Source organism: Chrysemys picta, chromosome 8, assembly GCF_011386835.1.
Source record: "Chrysemys picta bellii isolate R12L10 chromosome 8, ASM1138683v2, whole genome shotgun sequence".
NCBI classification, from domain to species: Eukaryota; Metazoa; Chordata; order Testudines; family Emydidae; genus Chrysemys; species Chrysemys picta.
The window spans coordinates 16,779,554-16,803,508 of record NC_088798.1 but is presented as its reverse complement, the minus strand read 5'-3'; the positions used below and the strand labels follow the sequence as shown (position 1 = coordinate 16,803,508).

Here is a 23,955-nt window from a genome sequence, read left to right as displayed (position 1 = left end):
CACACACACACACATATGAATCCTTACCTGGGAACCCCCCTTGTACCATTGCTGTACCAGCATGTACTTCAAGAGATCTGCATTCCTGACAAACATTCAATGCTGTAAGCAGCTCAAATCCTCATCATACACAGACTCAGTGCTCGTCTTTCTTCCAACGACCTTGGGCCTATTTTTCTGAGAATTTTCTCTCCTTAAGGGCAAACTGTCCGTCTCTTTCTATTATGAGATGCAATCAGTTACGCTAATTTCAAGCTACCCACAAGCTAACAGTTACATCTGTCAGCAGATTAAAGCTGCCTATAAAAGTACGCAGGGAGAAGCAAATCTCTGGTTTCCCACATCTGACCCACTGATGCTCTACGGCTGCTGTTTGTTGCACTGGCTTACCCTGCTAGCATTAAAAATGACATCTCTATTCCAAGAAACAAGTCTATTTAAAACATAACCATTTATGTTTTTCACAGCTAGTTGCAGTTAATATTGTGTTTAATGAGCCACTCTTACTGCAGAGAGAGAGAGAAATAGTTAATGGCATTAATTATATCTGTGCATCCTTTTAGTGCAAATTACAAGGGTTATCAGTGAACTTTTGCTAATCTAAGTGACTTGAACAAATGTATCATCTTATAATTTTCTATTACTAAACAGTGTTCTTGCATCATTTTTATGTGTCAGACACAAAACTATCTTACCATTACTAGCATGCAAAAATTTTCAACTTCATCAGTGATTGTATTTTATCACCACTCTTAAACAAGCAGTATTGGTTTTATTGTAATGTGAATACTTGAACTGAAACGTTAAAGAGATGTTAAATTTCTCATTTTGGTCATTTAAAAATGGTTACAAGTTTTACAGGTTTATAACTGCAGTTTCTAAATGTAGTCATGTTAGGAATTTCCTATTCATTCTTTACTCCAAATGGTGACGCTTTCTCTTGAATAATTCAGTTATTTTGTATCACCATTAATTCACTCATTTTTAACATAATCTAACCTTTCTTTGTAATATATATGCACAACACACACAGAGAAACCATCTGTTCAGTGGATTATACGCATGTACATAGTAAAATTCCAGACACAAATGTTTCCAGTTACAATGTTACCAGTAATTCATTGAGAATGTAATTTCAATATTGCAGCACTACACCAGATTAAGAAAGTTTATGTGTATGATTCATAAACGTAAGAGAAAAACACAACAAGGGCACTGACATCAGGGTCTGTATCCTCATGTGGTACAAAGGCTTGCAAGGACGCTCTAAATTATAAAGCAGTGCCTCTCTGGTCCTTTTATTAGGGGTGAGCTAGAAACCTACGTATTTTAGCTAATTACAAGTCTGAATAAGAATAGAAAGAGAAGATTAGCAGTGTAGAGACACATTAAATAAGGATTAACATGCAGCTCAAAAATGAAAGTCAGCTTTATTTGTGTAATCCTGGGTATTTTGCATTATCTAGGAAGACACACAAAGCTGAATACACTTGTTAGTACATTTACCAAAATTAACATTGTAAATATTAGAAATTGTTAATGCCTCAGCCTTTCATAAAGGTTTATATACTTATTTTTGCCTGGTCATATCTTTACATTCTTTGAAACCCTCATTGCTATTTGCTGTTGATTGTAGTGACATCTATTGGAGAGGCAGTGTTTGACTGCAAAAGCTTCCTCGTCTTTGTCTCTGAGTAAACATTTCTATATTTTGCAGCAGCAATGAAAATCATAGAGTCATAGGACTGGAAGGGACCTCGAGAGGTCATCTACTCCAGTCCCCTGCAAAGTGTGTCACTGTGTTATTTTTCTTGTTTCACAATGCAGCTTCACCCAAAAGGACTTGACAAACTCGAAGAAGTGGGCTGTAGCCCACGAAAGCTTATGCTCTAATAAATTTGTTAGTCTCTAAGGTGCCACAAATACTCCTGTTCTCTAAGCAACCAGATCCCCCATTAGCTTCAATGATTTATCAAAGTCAATTTAATCCTTAACACTTCTGACATTTTTTCAAACACTTACAATTATTCAGTAATCTGACTATTCTAATATTTTTAATGTCATTAATTCATGATATTTATGGCCTTCTTGGTTCCCTTTGTAATTTTATATTTTTGCACATTAAATGTACAGCAAGTATTTGCAACAAGAACAGGAGTACTTGTGGCACCTTAGAGACTAATAAATTTATTTGAGCATAAGCTTTCGTGGGCTACAGCCCACTTCATCAGATGCATAGAATGGAACATATAGTAAGAAGATATATATGCATACAGGGAACATGAAAAGGTGGAAGTTGCCATATCAACTCTAAGAGGCTAATTAATTAAGATGAGCTATTATCAGCAGGAGAAAAAAAACTTTTGTAGAGATAATCAAGATGGCCCATTTCAGACAGTTGACAAAAAGGTGGGGAAATAGATTCATTTTTAAAGGTGTAGATGTTTGATTTTATAAAAAAAGAATAAGTCATCACATCTCACTAGTTTGGGTATTTCTGGAAACATCAGCTTTAGGGAAGCTTTTGGAGGCTCCAACTGAGATCAGAGCTCCATTGTGCTAGCATCTGTAAAAACATATACAAAGAGACAGTCCCTGCCCTTAAGTGCTCATAACTAACCTAAGGCAAGAATCCTGCAAGGAGCACCATGAAGATAGACCCCTATGCCTTCACTCAGCTCCGCTGACTTCAAATTGTCTAAATAGATAAGGCAAAGGGAAGGAAGTATTATTATACCCTCTTACTGATGGGGAACTGAGGTGCTGGGAGATTAAGCGACTTGCCCAAATACACAAAGGAAATCCGTGGCAGAGCCAGGAATTGAACTCAAGTATCCTGAGTCCTAGTCTAGAGCTTGAATCACCATAAAACCACTCTTTACAAATCGTTTTTCTTTTACTTTAAAAACCAATGTGAATCAATCAGATCAATTTCATTTTCTAATTAAAAGGGAGAAGTTAATGAAAAATGCCTCTTGAAATGACAGGATTCTGAGCTCTTGCCAGAGTTAATGTCTGTCTGGTTTACTCCACTCACTTTGAATTTTTTAATTTTTGTATAATTTTTTTTTTTTTAGGATAAATTATGATCCTCTGCCGTGTGCATATAATTCAATTATAAAGTCAAACAAAATTCCATAGCTCCTAATGCCTATGGAAAACCTTGAGAAAAACTCTACTTACAAACTAATTTTTTTCCCTTTCCACTCCCAACCCCTCATTTTAGTAATAAGCTACAACAAGGTGTGCATTAGTGGTCTATCGGCAAATTCTTAGTGCACATTTCTGGGCTTCAACCACGAAACCAGCACACCAATGCCTACTGATGTATACCCTGCCATGATTTATTGCTAGTGCAAATGGCTTCATTTTACACCATTTAAAAAAAAATCTATTTGAAACCCACTGTTCAGAGGGCATGCGTGTTACTAACCTACTCCTCCACCATGGAAAATCATTCCCAAGAGAAGAATAAAAAAACCCTCCCACACACATTTTCTTTAATATTCTGAAAATAGTCATTAAAACAAACCATTCTGAAGTTTTTATTTCAGGCTGAAGACCATCCTATCTTGCTGTCTTTTATCCTGCATGAACCTGGTTCACTTTCTGAAGCAGACTGTAGATACACTAAATTGGGAATGTCGATCCCAGCTTAAATGTTACAACTGAGAGTGAGGTAAAGGAGTGGTCTGGGGCTACACATTTGCCATGAAACACTTGGTTGGAACCTTGGCCTCATCAGGCAATGCTGGATCCAGGATCTTTTGTTGAGATTTATATCTGGTAACACCAGCTTCAGGCTGGAATCAGCCTCAGTGAAGGGAGGCTGCATAGGCTGATAGCTTAAGGACTGAATAGTTTGGTCTAAAGGCAGAAAATCCATTTATCCTAAAACTAGAGAGAGTTAGGAGTCAAATGCTATGCATTTCTTCTCCCTATTACAAACAGCTACAGCACCCCTGCCTTCTTCCATTTTCAGCTGGCCCAGATGCTTCATCCAAGCTGACAGATAAGGACCTACGACACTTTTATAAACTTCCAGACTCATTTCTAGTAACACTCTGTACTTGGGATTGAAAGTAGGAACTTTGGAAAAGCTCCTACTGGTTCAACATACAGCAGCTCACCAATTAAGCAACAGAGGCGGACTTAAACAAATCACCCTGTGCTCCATTTACTATGGCTATAGCTACACTAGGGAGCTTACAGCGGTGCAGCTGCGCCGATGTAAGCTCTCTTGTGTAGCCACTCTAAGCCGACAGCAGAGAGCTCTGCCATTGACTTAATTAATCCAACCCCAATGAGCGGCTTTAACTACATCGGCGGGAGAAGGTCTCCCACCGACATAGCGCTGTCCACACCGGCGCTTAGATCAGTCTCACTTATGTAGCTCAGCGGGGTGGCTTATTCACATTCCTAAGAGACATAAATTATACCGACATAAGTGGTAATGTAGACATAACCTTAGCTGGTTCCCCAGAGAATAACCAATCAAGATCCTCACCTCCAAAATCTTAATGGGACAGACCCAAAACCATCTTGATGACTGTCTCAGCCTCTGATCAAGGCTTACAACAACAACTGTGCTCGAGAGGTAAAATGGCACTGCTAACAACATGGATTAAATTCATAAGAGCGGGTCAGAGACCTTCCTCATCAGCAGTCCTATGGCTTTAGAACTTCTATTCACAAGAACAAGACTTAGCCACAGACCTGACCACCTACAGGTCAAAAAGCAAAATGCATCTCTTTCCTCTGGCTTTCCCACAAATAAACAAACAAACAAAAATACTCATAACACCACACACAGGAACACACACAAGTACCGGTCCATAGTAAGGGGGAGAGAGGAGCAAAAGGAGAGGAAATCAACACATTGACTAGTTTTTGTAAGTTTCTCAGTTACTCTGGTGCTGAGTGCGATATAGATAATTCTCAAATCACCTCTCGTTGGTCATCTGAGAGTCACTCCTATTGCGTAATTACTTTCTGTTTATCTAAAGCTAGAGCCACCCGAATAGGTCCTGAACCTCTAGGAAGTGTTGCGGGGCACTCCTGAACAGACATAGTGTTCCGATTTATAGATGCCTGCACTTCCATGCTGATCAAAGCATAAATCAATGTGAAATATCTGTAGAAATTATAGCATTTGGGGATTAAGGGTGCTATACAAAATAAATCACCTTTCAAGGAGCCCATTGTGACAGACCTGATGCTCCTTTTGTTCCACCCAAGCCACTTAATTACCCACTCTCTGCATAACTTTCTCTCACTCCCTCAGGCTCTTCACGGAAAACCTTCATTAAAATCATGCTTCTGCCCTAAAATCCTTAAACCGTAATTCCAATAATAATTCCCCTGCGTTTTTTTTTTTTAAAGAAAGATATAATGCCTGCACTGTGATGTATAATCTAGACTGCAAGCTCTTTGGGGTGGGGTCTGAGTACTGATGGTTCTCAAACTGATCTGCACAGCTGCTGCTGTCACAATGCTGAAGCATCTTATCTGCCTTCAAGCAGCGACACTCCCCTGCAAATTGTAGGTCAGCTTAGATCTTGTTCATTGCTTTTTGACCAACTAAACTAAAAACGACTCAAGCACCTTTCCGCACTCCGGCAAAGAGGGAAGCTCGAGGGTTGCAGTTGGAAGGGCAAGAGCTTCCACCTTAAAAAGATCAGTCTACAGTAAAGAGAAGTTTGAGACCAGCTCTCCACATCCTATGGAGCACTACTCACGCTGACGGAAATTAATCCATGCACAGTACTTGTAATAACAATGTCACTGCTATGTAGCACCATCACACAGACAGATTATAGTCCATAAAAATACAATGCGCTTCTTAGATAAATGCGGTACTACTTACCCTCTGTATAAAAATCCTCCTCCACAGCATCCTCCTCTGACTGGAGTCTTTTGGGTGCTTTATAAGGAGGTGGCAACTTCATCGGAGGTGGTGCCCCCACTTTTCTCTGATGGATTAAAAACAAAATAAAGAGGTTTCAAACATTTTGCCACGTACCTACAAATGACTTCTCTTTCTTCTCTACACACTAAAAGGCTACCCATGTACGTACATACTCTTCAGTTTAATACATTTTTTTAAAAATAATGCACTTTGACTCCTTTTTTTCCTAGAAATTTTACAAATGAAAAATATTTTAAGAGACTCTGAAGATAAAAAGAAATGAAAGAAAATAATAATATGAAATGGACTGCACATTTATTTACTGGAACAATACTGGTATTTCATTGTACACCTACTTAGTGGAGTACAACAAACATGTGACCATTAATGAAGGGGTTAAAAACAGAACATTAAATATTATCCCAGCATGGATTTTAAACCCTTTGTTCATCTTCCATTATCATTTCCTGCTGCAGTTTAAAATAAAAAACACTTTTAGCAAGCAAAATCAGAATTAAGCCTCTTATAGCTCCTACAAGTAAAATATGACACCATATTTCATCTACATTTTTGTACCAATTAAAATATCATTTGAATTATAACTTACAGTAAAATTCTATTACCTCACATAAATAAAGACAGTTCCTATAATGATGCATATAGCGACGCATATCAGGTATAAAAAGAGGACTCTGGAATCTAATGAAAACGGGAGCTGAAACATCCAAGCAACTGTTTTTATAGGTTCAAAATAATTGGAGCATGCTTTAGGTTAGCTACATGATTTCACTAAATTATGTTCAATTACATCCCCTACAATCACACCACTAATAGCAGGATGCACTTTAGCAAGTGAACAGTGAGTACAGTAGGCCATTAGAGCAACAAAAATGCCTGCGATGAATTTTTTTTTTTGTTTTAATCACTGGGAATTACCATTTGGGAATCAAACATCAGATCTGAAATAATATTTTCCATTGCGTAGAACGAAAACAGGACCTGCACATAGATTCATAAAATATTTTTAATCTAAATTTATGTTAAAATATTCTAATCATTAATACGCAACGGAATCTGAATACAAAATTGTAGGAGTTAATACAATATCGTCTGTCCGTTTAAAAATTATTACAGCGGAGTGCTGCACTGAGGCCAGCAAAAGACTAATAAATCAAGTGAATTCCACCAATTTGTAGTAAGGGTGTCTAATGAGAGGATCTTAAGAAAGCAACAGTTTTTTCCCCAAAAGTACCCAACAAAAGAAAGCCACTCATTTTTTGTATTCTAAATTCTTTAATAAGTAGAGTTGGAGAACTTGCACCGCACCATTTCCAACTACCTGTGACAAATCAGAACCATTAATACTTTAGAGTCCACTTATTAGCCTTTTTTATTTTTTACAATTCTTTTTTCAGCACTTTCAAGATCAATATTAAAGCTCCTCGGAGCCCCAGGTAAGCAAGGTGCCCTCTGTTTTCCTATTATATTAAACTTACAGAACCTTTAAAAGGATTGTAATGGTTTTTATAGCCAAAGCAGATCTTTACTGGCCAGGGCTCTAAAAAGCCTAACATAAGTTTGTTCCATCACTTCCTGATTTTTTGTAAATATCTTCATGTAGAGTCTGATCCAAAGCATGCTGAAGTCAACTGGAATTTTTTTTAATTGAGTTCAATGGGCTTTGGATCAGGTCCTCCAAAAGAGAGCATTTTGCCAATTCACGGACGTCAACATACTCAATACAAACATGTAAATAAACTTCAACCTCTTGCCTGTAGATTCCGTTATTCACTAGAGTTGTGTGAAAGATTCACAATCGAATTCCTGATATTCAAGAAAATGAAAGTCTATTTTCAAAAGGCAAACAAACAGCCCCTATCCCCTTGGTTTCCTGTAAAAGTGGTAAGATTTCATCCTGGAGCACTTCAGACAAGTTCAGGAATTTGCCCAGAGAAAGGAACAGAACATTTGTTGGGAAGAGTCAGCAAAATGAGTATGGGACCTACCTGATTTTCTGTGGGGCTGGAGGATCTAGCTGGCAGTTCCTATATTTAAAGAAAGATTTTAACAAAGTTAAAATAGCTTTAACCTGGTGTATCCTCTGATTTTATATGCCACAAAGCCACCCTATTTCCTCAAATCCTACTCCAAACTCACTTCTTTCTAGCAATGGTTCGTACTCCTATTTCAACCGAATAAAATTAAGTTTGCTACTCCTTACATCTTGACCCAAAGTGGGATTTCAGAAAAGCTTGACAATGGGCCTCAATAATTTTTTAAAAAGAGACAACATTAATGGTAGTTACATGGCACAAGCCCAAAATGCTGCAGCAGATAGAATGACAGAAATGTTTCTAAATTAGACACACTTTCAAACATGAATAAGAAAAAGCATCTCCATTTGGCATCCATTGCTATTTTGATTGTTGCAAGTTTAAATAATTGGGATTTTTTAGAATAGCAGAATTAGACTGCAAATTCTTTTGGGCCAGAGTTGTCCGATTTTTCACTTTTGTATAGCACCTGATCTTAATTGTAAAGCAAATACTACAATTCAGGATTGTAGACACTGGGATTTTGTTGATCAGGTATTTCATCTTGTCCCGACAATGGGACTTCTTATGTGCATGCCTTGATTCAAAACCCTCTGAAATGAGTGGGAGTCTCTAAATTAAATTGGGTGGGCTTTGGATTAAGGCACACACACTATTTGTACTTTACCTCAGCAACAGCAAAGCTTAACATAATAACAGAAGTCACTAACTGCATTTTTTCCATTTTATGAACAGTCAGGGATCATGTCTAACTTAACAGTGCAGCTTCTACCAGCAGGTTCCTACAAGGTAATTTAAACATTGACTTCTGAAGAAATTCCTCATGCGATTCCCACTTGTCTTGAACAGTGTCCTCAGACCACACTTGGTATTTCATTTGCATCAGGAGCATATTTATAGGTTGCAGAATAAGGAAGTTTCAATTCCAGGCATGGATTTGTAGTATCTATCCGATCGATATGCCTCAAAGACAATAAATGAAATTCTTTTAAAACTATTCTTAGAACCAAAACCTTCCCATATGCCACTCTCCTCAATGCCTCATTTGCTGACAAGCTCCTCACCAGGACTCATGTATTGTATACTTTATCAGTTCTTAACCCAATCTCTCTCACCCTCTCTCATACATCATCTGCTCACACTGGTACAAGGATCACCTCTGTGAAGTCGAGATTTTCTGCCCGGGTCTACAAGCTGGTGCTCATCGTCCACTGCCATACCTGGAAAACTCATTTCCCATATAGTAATGAAAAAGGGGCCTTCTCCAAATTCACCTCTCCATGACAGCTTTCTGCCTTGTTTTCAAAGTGTTTTGTAAAACTGAAACTGCCTGCCTCCAGGAATGGGATGTACCAGCTGGCCATCATTAGCCAGAAAATCTCACATCTCACTCTCTTCACTTCCTACTTGTTCTCAAGAAATTATTCCCAGAGGCTCTTATTTTAGTCCTCTTCTCCATCACTTCACCCTGGATCATCTCATTGCTTCAACCCTGGATATAATTTTTACACAAATGACATATACATTTATGCCCTGTCTAACTCTCATTTCCTCCTGATAATCAGTTCCTCGCTTTCGCATAACATCCTGCTACTCTAAAGCTTCTAAGAGCTAAGTCCTCCCCCCAGAGTAAAAAAATTCTTTATTTTCCATGCCTGCGATAACTCTCCTTAATTTTGCTCCTGAGGTCAGAAGCAGTGGTGTCAGCCTTGACCCTGAAATTTTCTTTCATTTCACACCTCCTTTATCTGTACATTCACCTCCAGAACACTGGCCAAATTAGACTTCGTTTTGAAACTGCCACTACTGAAATCCTTATTTCATGCCTTAATCACTCAGTTAACTACCACTATTCTGTCCTTTATGTAGCCTCTAAACTTCAGGGAATTCAGAATACCTCAGCTAGACCATTCTCACGCTTCAGGCTATGAGATCATCACTCTTAATCTCTGTCACTTTCACTGGCTTCCTTCCTCTCTTCTTCCAGTTTAAAAGTTTCTGTCCCGGTTTTCAATTCAACTCCACCCTATACCCTCGTGCCCCCAGATCTCTTTGACCACCAGCCACTTGCTAAACACCTCCAGTGTTGGTCGCCTTTTTTTCTCTTTCACACATCTCTCCCTGAACTGGGTGATGCTGTTTTACTTGTGCTGTATATACACCTCTTCTTTTCTCTGCCAAATCCCTACTTCTCTTTTCCTTCATCCCCAGAAAGGCCCAGTCATCCCTCACTCAGGTCACACAAGACTTTTTTCTTTTCCCTTCTGTTTGTTGCTCCCAGGTTCCCAGTCTCTCCCCCAGTATCCCTCTTCCCACAAGATCTCCCAGAAACTTGCCCCAGAATGGCTCCCTTTGCTCTAGCTCCCCTCCAAGATCCCACTTGCTTCTCAAGGTCCTCCCATCTGCCCTCTTTGCTCCGGCTTTCCCACTCTCCCCAACCAAGTGCTCCTTTGGCCTCTGCCTCTCCCTAGGCTCGGCTACCAGGCACCTCCCACTGAGCCTTTTGTTACTTGATGTAACAGACAAGAATACAAACTTCAAACCCCTTCAAAAGAGTTGAGTTACAGTGATCTGCCATTTCCTTCGTAGGAGAAAAATAATTGTCTGAACCTTTATAAAGTGACTAAACTGAATGCAGTTTGTGCAACCACTTCCAGAAAACACACAATAATTTGGACTTTATTAAGAAAACTACACACCAGCAGGATATGAAAGACCGCACAGTGCACAATTCTACACCTGCTCTGTCTGCAAGGCTTGATCCAAAATCCACTGAAGCAGGGGCAGCGGATAGCATAGGCCAAGGAAGGCTAAGCCTTCCTTGGCCTCTGATGTGGCCCCACCCACACTTTGACCCCCCGGCCTGAGGCTCGATGATCAGCCAGTGGCCAGGGCCTGGGCTGGGGCTCAGGCCGGCCCAGAGGTCAGGCCAGCTGGGACAGCTCGGGCTGGCCCAAGGGTTAGGGCGGCCGGCTGGGGTTAGGGCAGCCGGTGTGGTCCGGGGTGGTGCATCTGGGGTGGCTCAGCTGACCTGGGGTGGGCCGGCCAGCGTGGAGGGACTCGGGGGGTGGAGTTTCATGCAGAAGGGGCGGGGCTGGTGGGCTGATACTTAGTGCATACCCAAGCACTGATACGGTCATTGACTTCAATGGCCGTTGGATCAGACCTACAGACAGGCTATTAGAATCTGTCCTGAAAGAGGAGGGCAAGGTGGAAATTCACATAACTGTCTATTGGACTCATCAATTTAGGCTTCCAGAGCATCTAACTACATCACATATTTGAACTGGCCGACCTTTTACAAGATGTGTACACAGCACAACTTTTATATTTCGTTTTCACATAAGAAACCCAAGCATTGTAAGCAGTTCTCATAAATAATAATTTTTAAAATAGCATCTAACACATGTAAGTCACTACAGAGTAGAACAAACACCAGTGAGTAACAGAGGAAGTCCCCACTAATTAAAAATAATGACCCAAATAAGAACAGCAGTTTTTTCAAGTTGGATATTTTGCTTTCAAACTTAGTTCTTTCATGACACTTTGACGACTAGACTAGAAATATCACTGATTTCCCATAGGAATGCAGGCTAATAATCCACTCATAGCCATATCTGTTTTTTACTGAGAGCTGCCCCTGCTGAAGCACATGACGTCTGCTTTGTGAATTAACGTTCAAAGCTAAAAAGAAACTCCTCACTTATTCATTGAAGCTGTTCTATATTCTACTCATCTACGTTACAGCACCCATAGAAGGGTTACTTTTAACAGCTTTGAAAAAGGTTAGGCTCACTCATTGACTTCCTACAGTTTTAACATTCCACACACTGGAGTCCTAGAGATTAAAAACAGCAAAATTGCAAGTGGATGTGCTTTTTAGATTACAAAGATAGATAAAACCAAGCAAGGGGTACAGTAACTGATTTATTTAAAGTACTGCTCACTGCCACGAAACCCTAGCTTCCTTGCTTTCCTGGGATAATCTGAAAACTCCCAGATTCTGAATCACTAAGTAGCCTGCAAAACATTTTCTAAAGCAACAAGGCCTTTGAGTTTAACATTCGAGGACTGAACCAGTTCAAGCACACACGGGTCAGCGTACCCAACCTAGCCATGCTGAATTGGTTTAAGTTTGGCCAACATCCACAATAGTGCTATCCCTACACTGTTTCAGTTGCAAAGCCTTCTGGGTACGTATGCCACAATCCCCAGCTTGGCTTCCAGAAGCAATGTGATTGGGGAGATTTTGCAGGACAGATATAGGAAACCAGATTAACTGTTTTAGTATGTCTGCTACCACACAGTCATTAAAATTAATCAATTGGTTAATTATTAAGTTTGCAGAAAGGTACATCATCCTAAGTGATTATATTAGACCATTTGTAAACCAACTATACATCACCTGGGGCATTTCTGTGTGTGGGGACACAAAAAGTACTGTGCTAACTAGGGCAACCAAGTATGAAAATTTGGGCCGGTAGTTTTTCCAGGAAAAAAATCCAAACATTTGAAAGTCAGGAAATTCAGAATTAAGGCTCTGAAAGCAATCTTAACAAATATATACCAGCATCCACTGTCTCAACAGAAACACATTACTCCCAACAACGCCAAATATGTGCAAAGACCCACATCATTAACCTTTTTTCAAGAAACTACACAGTTACTTTTACTATTATTCCACTTTATAGCTAGTGGCTGGCAGTTGCTATGACAGAAGCTGTAAAATGGGGATACTGATGCTAACTCATCTTTGTAAAGCACTTTGAAATCTACAGATAAAGTGCTAAACTTTATTTATATTAAATATTACTCAATGTAGTTAACATACCATTTTTGTAGCATTTTACCCCTTTTATTTAAGATAAAAAGCCTAGTATTCATTTATAAATGACATTGTTATATCATCTGACCCAGTAAAGCTTGGATACGATACACAAATGGAATAAATACCTTCTCATTTTTGTTTTCTCTTTCTGTGTCCTGATCTTTCTTGGTTTTATTTATCTTAGACTGTACCACGGAGACCACCTGCAAAACATAAGAAATAGACATGCGCATATGATAGACAGACAGACATAGATGCACAGTCAAGCACTCATAAAATCGGAAAAGCCAGAATTAGGGTTGACTGTACAACCTGGGTTTGGGCTTTGTGCTTATGCATTATGATACAGTCTTTAATTACATGACCACATACTATCTTTTCCACTGGACACCTGCCTCATTCAGTGCACAGTATGGAGCTGCCAGGGGGAGAATAAGCATTGTGTAGAGTAGCGAAGTAGACTGTTGTCTGTAGAACACTTGCTTCAATTGTTGCAAAAGTTGGAAGGTGTGTAGTGAATGAGGCAAGAGACTACAGGAAGACAAAGAAAGGTCACACAGTTAACGTAGCTGAATGCTGCCTTGAAGAATTGGATTCTATTCCTCTCTTTGCTAAAGAGTGCCTACTAAGCAAGTTACTTGAAACCAAACTTTTCACAAGTCGTCACTAACTCTGAATTCCTCATTTTCTGGGTGCCTGATTTGCAGAAGTGCTGAGCATTCACAGCTGCAAGTGAACAACAGGAATTGTGCTTTGAATATATGAAGTGCTATCTAATGCTAAATATTCTGAAAAATCAGGTCCAAGGTCTCAAGGCACCCAAAATTAGTACCTTCATCTGTCTATCCCACCTCCTCATCTTACAGGGTTTTTTTGACGATCAATTCATGTTTGTGATGCACTCAGCTCTAGCGTGAGGAGCATCACAGAAAAGCCAAAGAGTAAATTCAGAATGCTGTCTTAGGAGCAGGGTTTGAATAATGGCAGTATGTTAGGCAGGGGCCACACACTGAACAATGAGGAGAAAAAAAAAATATGGAACAGCTTCTCATTAAGTGAACATCATCCCTCCAGTGCACTAAATGAAGCAGGAATCCTGTGGAAAAACTAGTATGTGATCATTTAAAGACTGCATCATGATGCATATGCACAAATTAAGATTGCACTTTCTAACTTTTGAGAACTTGAGTTTGCAATATTAATAATCTTCCCTTAACATAATTTATTTGTGTGTGTGTGTGTGTGTGTGTGTGTGTGTGTGTGTATATATATATATATATATATATATATATATATATATATATATATATATATATATATAGTTTCTTAGGTTTTTTTTTTTTAAATCAAATTTAAAAAACAAATTCCATCACGTGGCATCATATTGACATCCACATGGATCATCAGCAGGTTTGAACCATCAGATTCACCACACTGAACTCTGCCACTTCAGCTAATGAAGTAACTAACAACAGTAATAAGTTGTCAATCTGCATGTAGACCAGCTCTAGAGTGGGATGAGACACTCTGCCAGGGAGTTTCCACAGGTATTTGCTGATAGCAGAGGAATGGTGAGACTCATGACTCTTTCTAGAGGGGAGTGTGCTCAGTATTTTCTGCCCATTACCCCCAAGTTTGCCTCTTTCTGCCCTGTCCTGTCCAACCCATCCTTGTTCCAATCCTGTCTTCTCCACCTGTGACTTCTTGTCCCAGTCCCTTTCTCTTCACCCTTGCCAGTTCCAGTCTCCACTCCTCAATCGTCTCATCCCAGCCTCAGTCTCCTTGCCCTGCCAGTTCCTAGTATCCCTCTACAGACTCCCTGTCCCAGTGTCCTCCCTCCCCTAATGTGCCCAGTCCTACCAATCTCCCTGCACAGCCAGTCCCAGTCCTCCATACGCACCTTGTTCCTCATTGACTGTCTCTCTCTTTTCCCATTCCCAGGCCTCCAGGCGCCCAGTCTCCACCAGCGCCCAGTCCCAGCCTCTCTCTCAGCTCCACATCTAATCTCAGAACTTTACCCCTTAGCCTCCAGCTCCTTTTTCTTATCCGCATTCTCAGAATGGCTGAGCCATTTTGGCTAAAATTCACCACCACCATGAAAAAAAAAAAAAATCAGCCTGGCACAGACACCTGGCATGGAACAATTCAGCCTAAGGAGTTAAGTTTAGCAAAAGTTATAAGCAACCGAAAACAGGGTCTTCTAAGAACAAGTATTGGGCAACCTTAAAAATGTGAGAGGAGGCTATCGGCTCCCCCCTCATATCCCCTCCACCATTCTTAAGGCTGCCAAATACTTCCCCTTAGAAGACCCTGTTTTCGGTTGCTTATAAAACTTTGCCAATCTTTAACTATTTAGGCTGGAATTTGAATCTCTCTCTCTCTCGTTCTTCTCATTATATATTCTTCAGTATATTGTAAGGACCCTTAATGAAATATAAGGGGCTGGTCTTGTATTACTCCAAGTTGATTAATGCCCTTTACATGGAATGCCTCAAGCAAGAGAGTACCATGTTATACTATATATTGTAAAATGTTTGTTGACTAATGTAATTTGGAACACTTGGTCCCTCAATAAGGTGCATAATGGTACAATATTCAAAACAACATGAGAATAGTATTTCACCATAGCAACAGTTAAAAATGAGACAGGAATATGAATGCTATAGAATATCTTTACAGAATGATTGGTATGAAACATGGGTGTACCATCCCAAAGCAGGCAGTAGAAATTACTACTAAAAGCAGAGCAGCACAAATATCAGAAGTACTTGTGGCAAATTTGTTAGTCTCTAAGGTGCCACAAGTACTCCTGTTCTTTTTGCGGATACAGACTAACACGGCTGCTACTCTGAAACAAATATCAGAGTGTTTTGAACACCTGGCAGGGAAGGAACTCCCTTATGTATAAACCATACTATCTTAAATTCAAAACAAAACACCTCTGAGACCCCAGCTATTGGTAGTAGAGATACCAACGTAAGGTGCAGTTGACACCACTGAAACAAATGGATGTCTAAGCACCATGGTGTGTACCTATACCATATTTGTGGTATTCCCTATACTGAGAATGGGAAATATTGCTAATACCACAGTAAGTTTAACTACTACAGATAGTACATGTCCAGCTATTTGAAGTGGCAATGTGCTTCCATCTTCTTCAGTACTGGTGAGGCAGCGTGGTTAGGCCATGCAAAAGGAAATAAGGAGTTTCGAGTCCCATTCCCAGCTCTGCTGCTGACTTGCTATGTGACCTGTGATCATTTACTTCCCCTCCAACCTCCGTAATAAATTCTAAGTTTGTGTGCTTCACCTTTGACCAAGAACCTGATATTCGGGGGTGCTGAGCTTCCACAATTCCCACTAGTCAATGGGAGCTGCCAGTGCTCAGCAATGCTGAAAGTCAGATTCTGGGTGTATAAGCCTCAGCACTCAAAAACAGAGGCACCCAAAGTTACTAAAGGTCCCCGATTATCTTTATGCCTTCTCAGAGGCCATTTTCAGTGGCCTAGAAGGGTAAGGACAAGAGTCTCAGGAAAAGACTCAATTTTCCTGACATGCTTCTCAGAAGGGGTCAAATATATAGACAGAAGTTATTGTATTATCACAGCTATGCCCATTGTATGGTGCCTATGCTTTCTGCCACCACTGCTTGGACATTCTCCTTTCTCACTTTGATTGCTGCAAGTCATCACAGAACAGAGATTCATTGGGGCTGTGGAGAAGGAGTGGACATTTTGGTGCCAGATTGTGTAAGGTGTGGTTAATGAGTTGTCAGAGAGACTCACTATGTCAGGGGAGGGCAAACTACGACTCACAGGCCGAATCCGGCCAGTCAGTGCTTTCAATCTGGCCCGTGGGATTGCCAGCCCCATGGCGCAGCAGGGTTAAGGCAGGCTCCCTGCCTGCCCTGGCCCCTCGCCACTCCCAGAAGCGCGCAGCACCACGTCCCTGCAGCCCTTGGGGGAGGGGAGGGGCTGAGGGCTCCATGCACTGCCCTCGCCTGCAGGCACCGCCCCCTGCAGCTCCCATTGGCTGCAGTTCCCCATTCCCAGCCAATGGGAGCTTTGGGGGTGGTACCCACAGGCGAGGGCAGCACACGGCGGAGCCACCTGCCCCACCCCACGCCCAGGAGCTACTGCCAGATATGCTGGCCACTTTTGGGTGCAGCGCAGGGCCAAGGCAGGCAGGGATCCTGCCTTAGGCCCGCTGCGCACCGCTGCCACCCCAGAGCTGCTCGAAATAAGCAGCGCCGGACTGAAGCCTGCACCCCAAACCCCTCCTGCATCCCTCACCCCAACCCCCTGCCCTGAGCCCCCTCCTGCACCCCAACCCCTTGCCCTGAGCCTCTTCCTGCACATCGCACTCCTTCCTGCACATCGCACTCCCTCCCACACCCTGCACTACCTCCCGCACCCCAACCCCCTGCCTCAGCCCTACATTCATGGCCCTGCATACAATTTCCCCACCCAGATGTGGCCCTTGGGCCAAAAAGTTTGCCCACCCCTGCACTAGGTCTTCTGTTACATAGCCTTTTGGTGGCATGGAGTTGCCTGATTGGATATTTTGTATTTGCTCATGAATCACATGAACTTCTGGGATGGTAGACTATAATTGTTGCCTCTTCTCACTGCCCAGAAGATGGGAAGATCATTTTCTCTTTTGCCTGTATTTCCTAGTTTTTCCTCTATCTCGGATAATTATTGTTCATACTTGTAATTGTATTTTAAGCCTTTGGGGACACAGTTTGTATGGAGCATGCTATTCTACAATCAAGTTTCATTACATTATGTTTTTAAAAAAAGTTGGCTAATAGAGGAAATATTTTTAGAATACCAGGTAACACACAAGGGGGCTGATTCTAATTCAATAACCGTGGGGAAATGCTGCTGAGTCAACACAGTCAGTTGAATTTATATTGGAGTAATTTAGACCAGAATCTGTCCCAAGAAGTAACCATATGGTCTCTGACTGGAAACTGTGTCAGAGTATGCAAGGGAAACTGTGTTATGACCAAATCTTGCTGAAAGGAGTTTGGCCATGTTTCAAATAAAAGGCATATTAAAAAGGAATTAAGTTTTGAAAAAAGAAAGGAAAGGAAAAAAGGGTAACTTACTCTTGGGGTACTAGACAAACTCTGAACAACAAAAACAACAGGATTTCCTGCATTCTTGATAGCTTCCACTGCTTCCTCATGCGTGGCATTTTGTAAGTCTACTCCAGACACCTAACAAATAGAGTGTATCTTCATTATTAGGCAATCTGTCTTTTTCATAAATTACAACAAGAGATTTACATGCATTTATTGACAGTGAAGCTTAGCACATCAGAGGAAGTCACCAAAAGGTTTCATAGGATAGAAAAATACTTAAGAAAACACTACATAATGTATATTTCTTCAACACTTTGAGGAACAAGCAGGGCAGAGGTATAGTATTCAGGGGCCAGGGCCGGCTCCAGGCACCAGCTTCTCAAGCAGGTGCTTGGGACGGCCGCTCCGGAGAGGGGCGGCAGGTCCAGGTATTCAGCGGCAATTCGGCAGACGGTCCCTCACTCCGCCTGGGAGTGAAGAACCTCCCGCCGAATTGCTGCTGCAGATCGCGATCGCGGCTTTTTTGTTTTGTTTTGGCTGCTTGGGGCGGCCAAAACCCTGGAGCCGGCCCTGTCAGGGGCTCACAATTAAAGGCACATGCTGTATTTTACCAAAGACTCTACTTTCAGATAAAATCAGAGAATGCTTGGTATCACACGAATCCTCAATTTACCTAAGCATAAGCTAGTTATGTTTTGAAGCAACTCTCAAAGCACATCACTTCTGGAAGGCAGCAGACACAAAAAGGACAGTCAGTTTTCTGACAGCGGAACATCATATGTGGAAGTACTCATTCTGGGGGATCTCATGGGATACACAAACCCCAAAGCAGGCAAGAAGGGGTTAAAGGGCAGCACTGGGCTCAGGCACCACTGCAGAGGGACCCAGCCTGCAGAGAGGTGGACAGACCTCTCATCCTCAGCTCCCAGAAAGGAGCACAGCAGAGAGTCAAGTTACCTTTGTTTGCCTGCGATCTCAGAGCGATAGGACAGACGGCCAGGATCCTGACAGGAAAGAGAAGCTGATGCTGCTCTTTATTCCTGTTAATTTAATTGCATTTCCTTTATTGCTTTGGAGGACTGGAACTAAGAGTTTAACCCTGGGGCCGGGCCCACACTGCATTGAGAATACGAGTTCCCTGTGGAGATGGCAAGCCAATGTGGGAAGTAGCCCAGGGAACAAGCAACAGATCTGACCAGACAGACCTTAACTGCTTGTTACAAGGGTCCCTGGACTGGAACCCTGAGCAGAGGGAGGGACAGGGCTCCTCTATAGCCTCACTGGGAAGATTAGTGGGAAGTCCTCAGACAGAGGGCCGGGAGGATTTTTGGGCCTGGATACGGACAGTCAATCTGTTGTGAGGTCCTGGGACTCTTGGGAGACAACGGTGTTTTACCCAGAAGGGGGTGAGGCAAAAAATGACCTGGCCAGAGGGCCAAGGCAAAAGGGGACCATTAGCAGTCCTGGTTAGCAAGACTACAGAGAAAAAGCCCCACAATGCTCCACCTAGCTATAAGACAGCATATCAGACCTAGTAAATCACATTGTCACAGCAGTTTCAGGGGAGAGTGAAGAACCACAACATGGTATCCAAAAAATTGCAACATGGTGTCCAGTGATAATGGCACCTATGAAAATTACTCTCCCCTCTCAAAGAACGAAGCAACTGCTAACATGAGGGACTCCACAAGTAATATATAACTAGCTTGTACACTGAATACCTTCTAAAAATGCCACAAAACTTTGCATGAAGAACGAACCACTCAAATCATGCAACTATTCCAGAATAACGTACATTCTTCAATTGAATGGCTCATAAAAAATGGTGATAAAAGCAGGATTTCTATTTGTTTTATTTCATAAAACACCACTTTTAAAATCAGTGCTTATTTAACTTCTCTGAAATAGTACAATAGGATGTTAACAGAAGCAATCGATAGTCAAGACCTTTTTAAAAGAGATAGAACAATGCACGCTGAGGAGTAAAATCACATTCACAATATATTCAATGCTTAATTCCACATTTCTTTTTCTAGACAGCTCTCTGAAGCTATGCTCTCTTTTTAAAGCATGAAAAGGAAATTTATCTGCATTTACCTCAAGTATTTTATCCCCAGTTTTTAGGGCTTTTGTTCTTCCAGCTGGGCTGTCTTCCAAGACTTGTTTGATAAAGATACCTTTAAGTTCCTCTCCATTCTTTAGGCGCTTTATAATAGTTTGCCCACCAACAATACTGATTCCAAGAGACATGTGAGGCTCTCTGAAGATTTCAACACTGTAAAATGCAAGCAGTACCATATAATTTTATAACTATTAACAGATTTAAATATATAATATTTAATATTCCAAAAATCTATAACATAGTTTTTCAGGTTTCATCAATTTACTAGCAATAATCTTTAAAAGAAGCACCTGTTGCTAGTCCAGGTGAGCTCATCAGTGAACAAATATAACAACAAAACTCTGCCACCAAACCAACTTGCTTCCCCTCCTATGACCTTTCCCTTCAGAGAAAGTCTGTGTAAAAAATAGGTACCGAGATAAACACAGTTGAGTTCTATCACTCAAATCAAATTCCAGAGTGGTCGGCTCCTACTGAGAACAGCTTGAACCAACCTGGCGATACTAATTTGTTAATATTAAGTGTTTCAATACAGAAAACGTCAATTGATATTCAGGTTGCTGAACATACTAGTGAGAGGTCAAAAAGGATTCCTGAAAATATCTTAAAGTTGTTTGCCATGTATCAGAGGTCATATATGATAGGCTCCTACTTGTGCTGAAGTTTTAGGTTTGTTTATGCCTAACCCTGATTCACACCTTTTTACATGACCTTTGTACTGCAGGCAGCCAATGTGTTTAAGAAGGTATAAAAATGAAGCTAAAGTAACCAATTCTGTCTGTAAGAGAAAACTCATCTGATCAAATGGCATATAAATTTATCTGGATGACAGTTACCTTACTCAAGGTAAATATTAACGTATTCACAATTTCCACCGTATTTCAATGTCAGAAATAAAATAAACTGTTCTGATAATAAAACTGTTGTCATGCAACAACATTATGCAAATAGTTCAGAATTACACAATACTGTCAATTATATTTTAAATTGCTTTATCTCTGTTTCCCCACTCCCTCTTCAAACTTGTCTCTCAAAACAAAGTGAAATAACTTTGACAAGGCCTCCTTAACTGACAGATGGCCTTTGTTTTGTGAAAGATATACAACATACACAGACTGGAAAGAGAGATATCAAAGGAATTCTTTCACTTTGCTATCTAGTATGTAGATTAGAAATATTTTTCGGTAGTTTGAAATTCAAACACTGTTGGACCAAATTTTGTGTTAATTCAGAGTTATGCCACTAAGATTAGCAGAGTAACCCATGTACCTGACAACAGAATTCTGATGTGTAACATTTCAAACCAGTAGCGAAGAGGTGAACGAGAACTTTCAGCTCAACTGCAACACAAACCTGGCAGCTTTCTAAAATTAGTCGTATACACAGAATATATAAACCTTCTCCACTGAACGTCTGTTAGCGTTTAGAGTATTTAATAAAGCCCAGAGCATCTAACTACCTTAACACTATTCTAGAGCACTCTAAAATAAAAGGCCATGAAAACAGTCACACATGTGTAAGAAAAGTCTACAGTAAGGAGTGGAATAACTCCTGGAGCCCCCAAGGCGGTCAAATGTTTCCTAAGCAAAAAGAAAGAATGTAATTATATCAACATACATTCGGGATGGTCCCCAATGACTGAAGTTTGGAGTTTCTTCTCCTTCTCCTTCTTCTCGTTCAGGTAATTCACTAATTGGGGGGGAAAAAACAACCCATGTTCCATTCCACACATACTCACACAGGCTTCTGCCATAGCACATAATACATTCTAGCATATTCATGTTTAAATCAAAAATGCTATACAGGAGACTAGATACCCATACTTTTAAATAAATAAATAAATAAATAAATAAATAAATATCATATATATATATATATATATATATATATATATATATATATGTATATGTATATGTATATGTATATGTATATGTATATGTATATGTATATGTATATGTATATGTATATGTATATGTATATGTATATATATATATATATATATATAAAGGTTCAAACACAGTTAAGGTTGCAACATAAGCCAGATAAGATGGGGGGAAAGCACATTTAAAAACTTTTATGTATTAAACTTGTAGAACCAGTAATAAGATGCACAGGTCTCTCTAGGCAGTAAACATTTGCTAATATGCTATCAATAACACGAATTGTGCACTGCAAGCCACAAAAGGCAGTCTAGTCTACTGGCAAGTCAAACTCTTCCTAAAGCCAAATGAGAGGTAATGTGAGCAGATCCTGAGCGTGCCATTCTGTCCCCGAGAGCGGGATGTTAATTATATTGCTATACCACATGTGATTCATCTGTTCAAAGAATAGCCCAGGCTTCCCCAACAGGAGACTCCATTTGCATGTCTCCACTAGAAAGCAACACTTGTAGGTGCTCCCAGAGAACGAGAGCCCTCTCCACACATTCTCTGCAGGCGCAGAGGGCCCAAACTACCACAGTTACACTACAAAAGGGGAGCAGAATGGTGAAAGGTGGGGCAAAGACTCCACATCGGCACATGCATTGCAGCAGATTTCACTGCGACACCTCAGAGGGAAGGTTAGAGGCAGGGACGGCTCCAGGGTTTTGGCCGCCCCAAGCAGCCAAAAAAAAAAAAAAAAAAAAAAGCCGCGATCGCGATCTGTTGCAGCAATTCAGCGGGAGGTCCTTCGCTCCGAGCAGGAGTGAGGGACCGTCCGCCGAATTGCCGCTGAATACCTGGACATGCCACCCCTCTCCGGAGCGGCCGCCCCAAGCACCTGCTTGCCAGGCTGGTGCCTGGAGCCGGCCCTGGTTAGAGGCAGGTCAGGGAAAGGTTGAAGACATGATCAACAGGTCTGATGAGACAGATTCACTGGCCAAAACCTCTACCAAGGGGAAGTGCAGGGGCTGTAGCCAAGGTGATACAGTTCTCTTAGTGCTCTGCAGCCTGGGTGGTGAGGGTTCAGGCCATTTGGTTACTGCAGAGATCATCTGCAAAATTCAGTTTATTCTAGCTTGTGCAGGGGTCAAAGATTTGACTTCTATGGATTAAAGTTACATTTAGTTCATCAAAACTTTCTGCTCTACTAATCAGCTAACTTAAAGCAAGAGGAAAATAGAAAAGAACTAAGTGTAAATCATGTACTTCCTTCATACCTGGACAACACTGCTGCAGGCTGAGCAGGAGTGACAGCTCTCCCAGTTTCCTGGTTCCTGGAAAGAACGTAATCCTCCATCTTTTGTTCATCCCTTTCAGCTGCTTCAAGGTTAACTAACCTACGTCTTTTTGAGTCGTTCTGAAGCCTCGTACCTGAATGGTAAAATAGCTAGATGTAAATGTCTCTATATCTATTGTCCTTTTGACTATTAACAGTGTCTAGAAACTACTATACTTGGAAGCATACTTCTCAACCAACCGAGGCCCAAATGTGAGATGTAATGTGTGACTTGAATCATAGAAATGTAGGGCTGGAAGGGACCTGGAGAGACCATCAAATCCAGCCTCCCAGCATTTAGGCAGGACCAAGTAAACCTGCAACATCCCTGACGGGTGTTTTTCTAACCTGTTCTTAAAAACCTCCAATGATGGGAATTCTATGACCTCCCTTGGAAGCCTCTTCCAGAGTTTAATTACCCTTTATAGTTCAAAAGTTTTTCCTAATATCTAAACTAATCTCCCTTGATGCAGATTAAGCCCATTACTACTTCTCCTCCTTCAGTGGACATAAAGAACAACTGATCACTGTTCTCTTTATAATAGCCCTGAGCATATTTGAAAGCTATCATCAGGTCCCACTTCAAGCTTCTTTTCTCAAGGATAACATGCCTAGTTATTTTAACCTTTCCTCACCGGTCAGGTTTTGTAAACCTTTTACCCTTTTATTTATTTATTTATTAAACTCTCCTCTTGACTCTCTCCAATTTATTCACATCTTTCCAAAAGCATGGCACCCAAAATTGGACACAGAATT

The 23,955-nt window shown here is 40.9% G+C and overlaps 1 protein-coding gene across 8 annotated transcripts in view; it reads right to left on the bottom strand.

Moving 5' to 3' along the window:
• The window catches only part of PATJ (PATJ crumbs cell polarity complex component), a 212,504-nt gene that overhangs the window by 102,602 nt on the left and 85,947 nt on the right, over positions 1-23,955 (bottom strand). For all 8 annotated transcript variants that reach the window (XM_065555402.1, XM_065555403.1, XM_065555408.1 and 5 more), the window contains 7 exons: positions 23,141-23,294; positions 21,619-21,690; positions 19,977-20,154; positions 17,904-18,014; positions 12,916-12,993; positions 7,915-7,953; positions 5,867-5,972 (listed from right to left, as the gene is read on the bottom strand). In XM_065555402.1, coding sequence (XP_065411474.1) covers positions 5,867-5,972; positions 7,915-7,953; positions 12,916-12,993; positions 17,904-18,014; positions 19,977-20,154; positions 21,619-21,690; positions 23,141-23,294 — 738 coding nt within the window. The remainder of the gene's footprint in view (positions 1-5,866; positions 5,973-7,914; positions 7,954-12,915; positions 12,994-17,903; positions 18,015-19,976; positions 20,155-21,618; positions 21,691-23,140; positions 23,295-23,955) is intronic.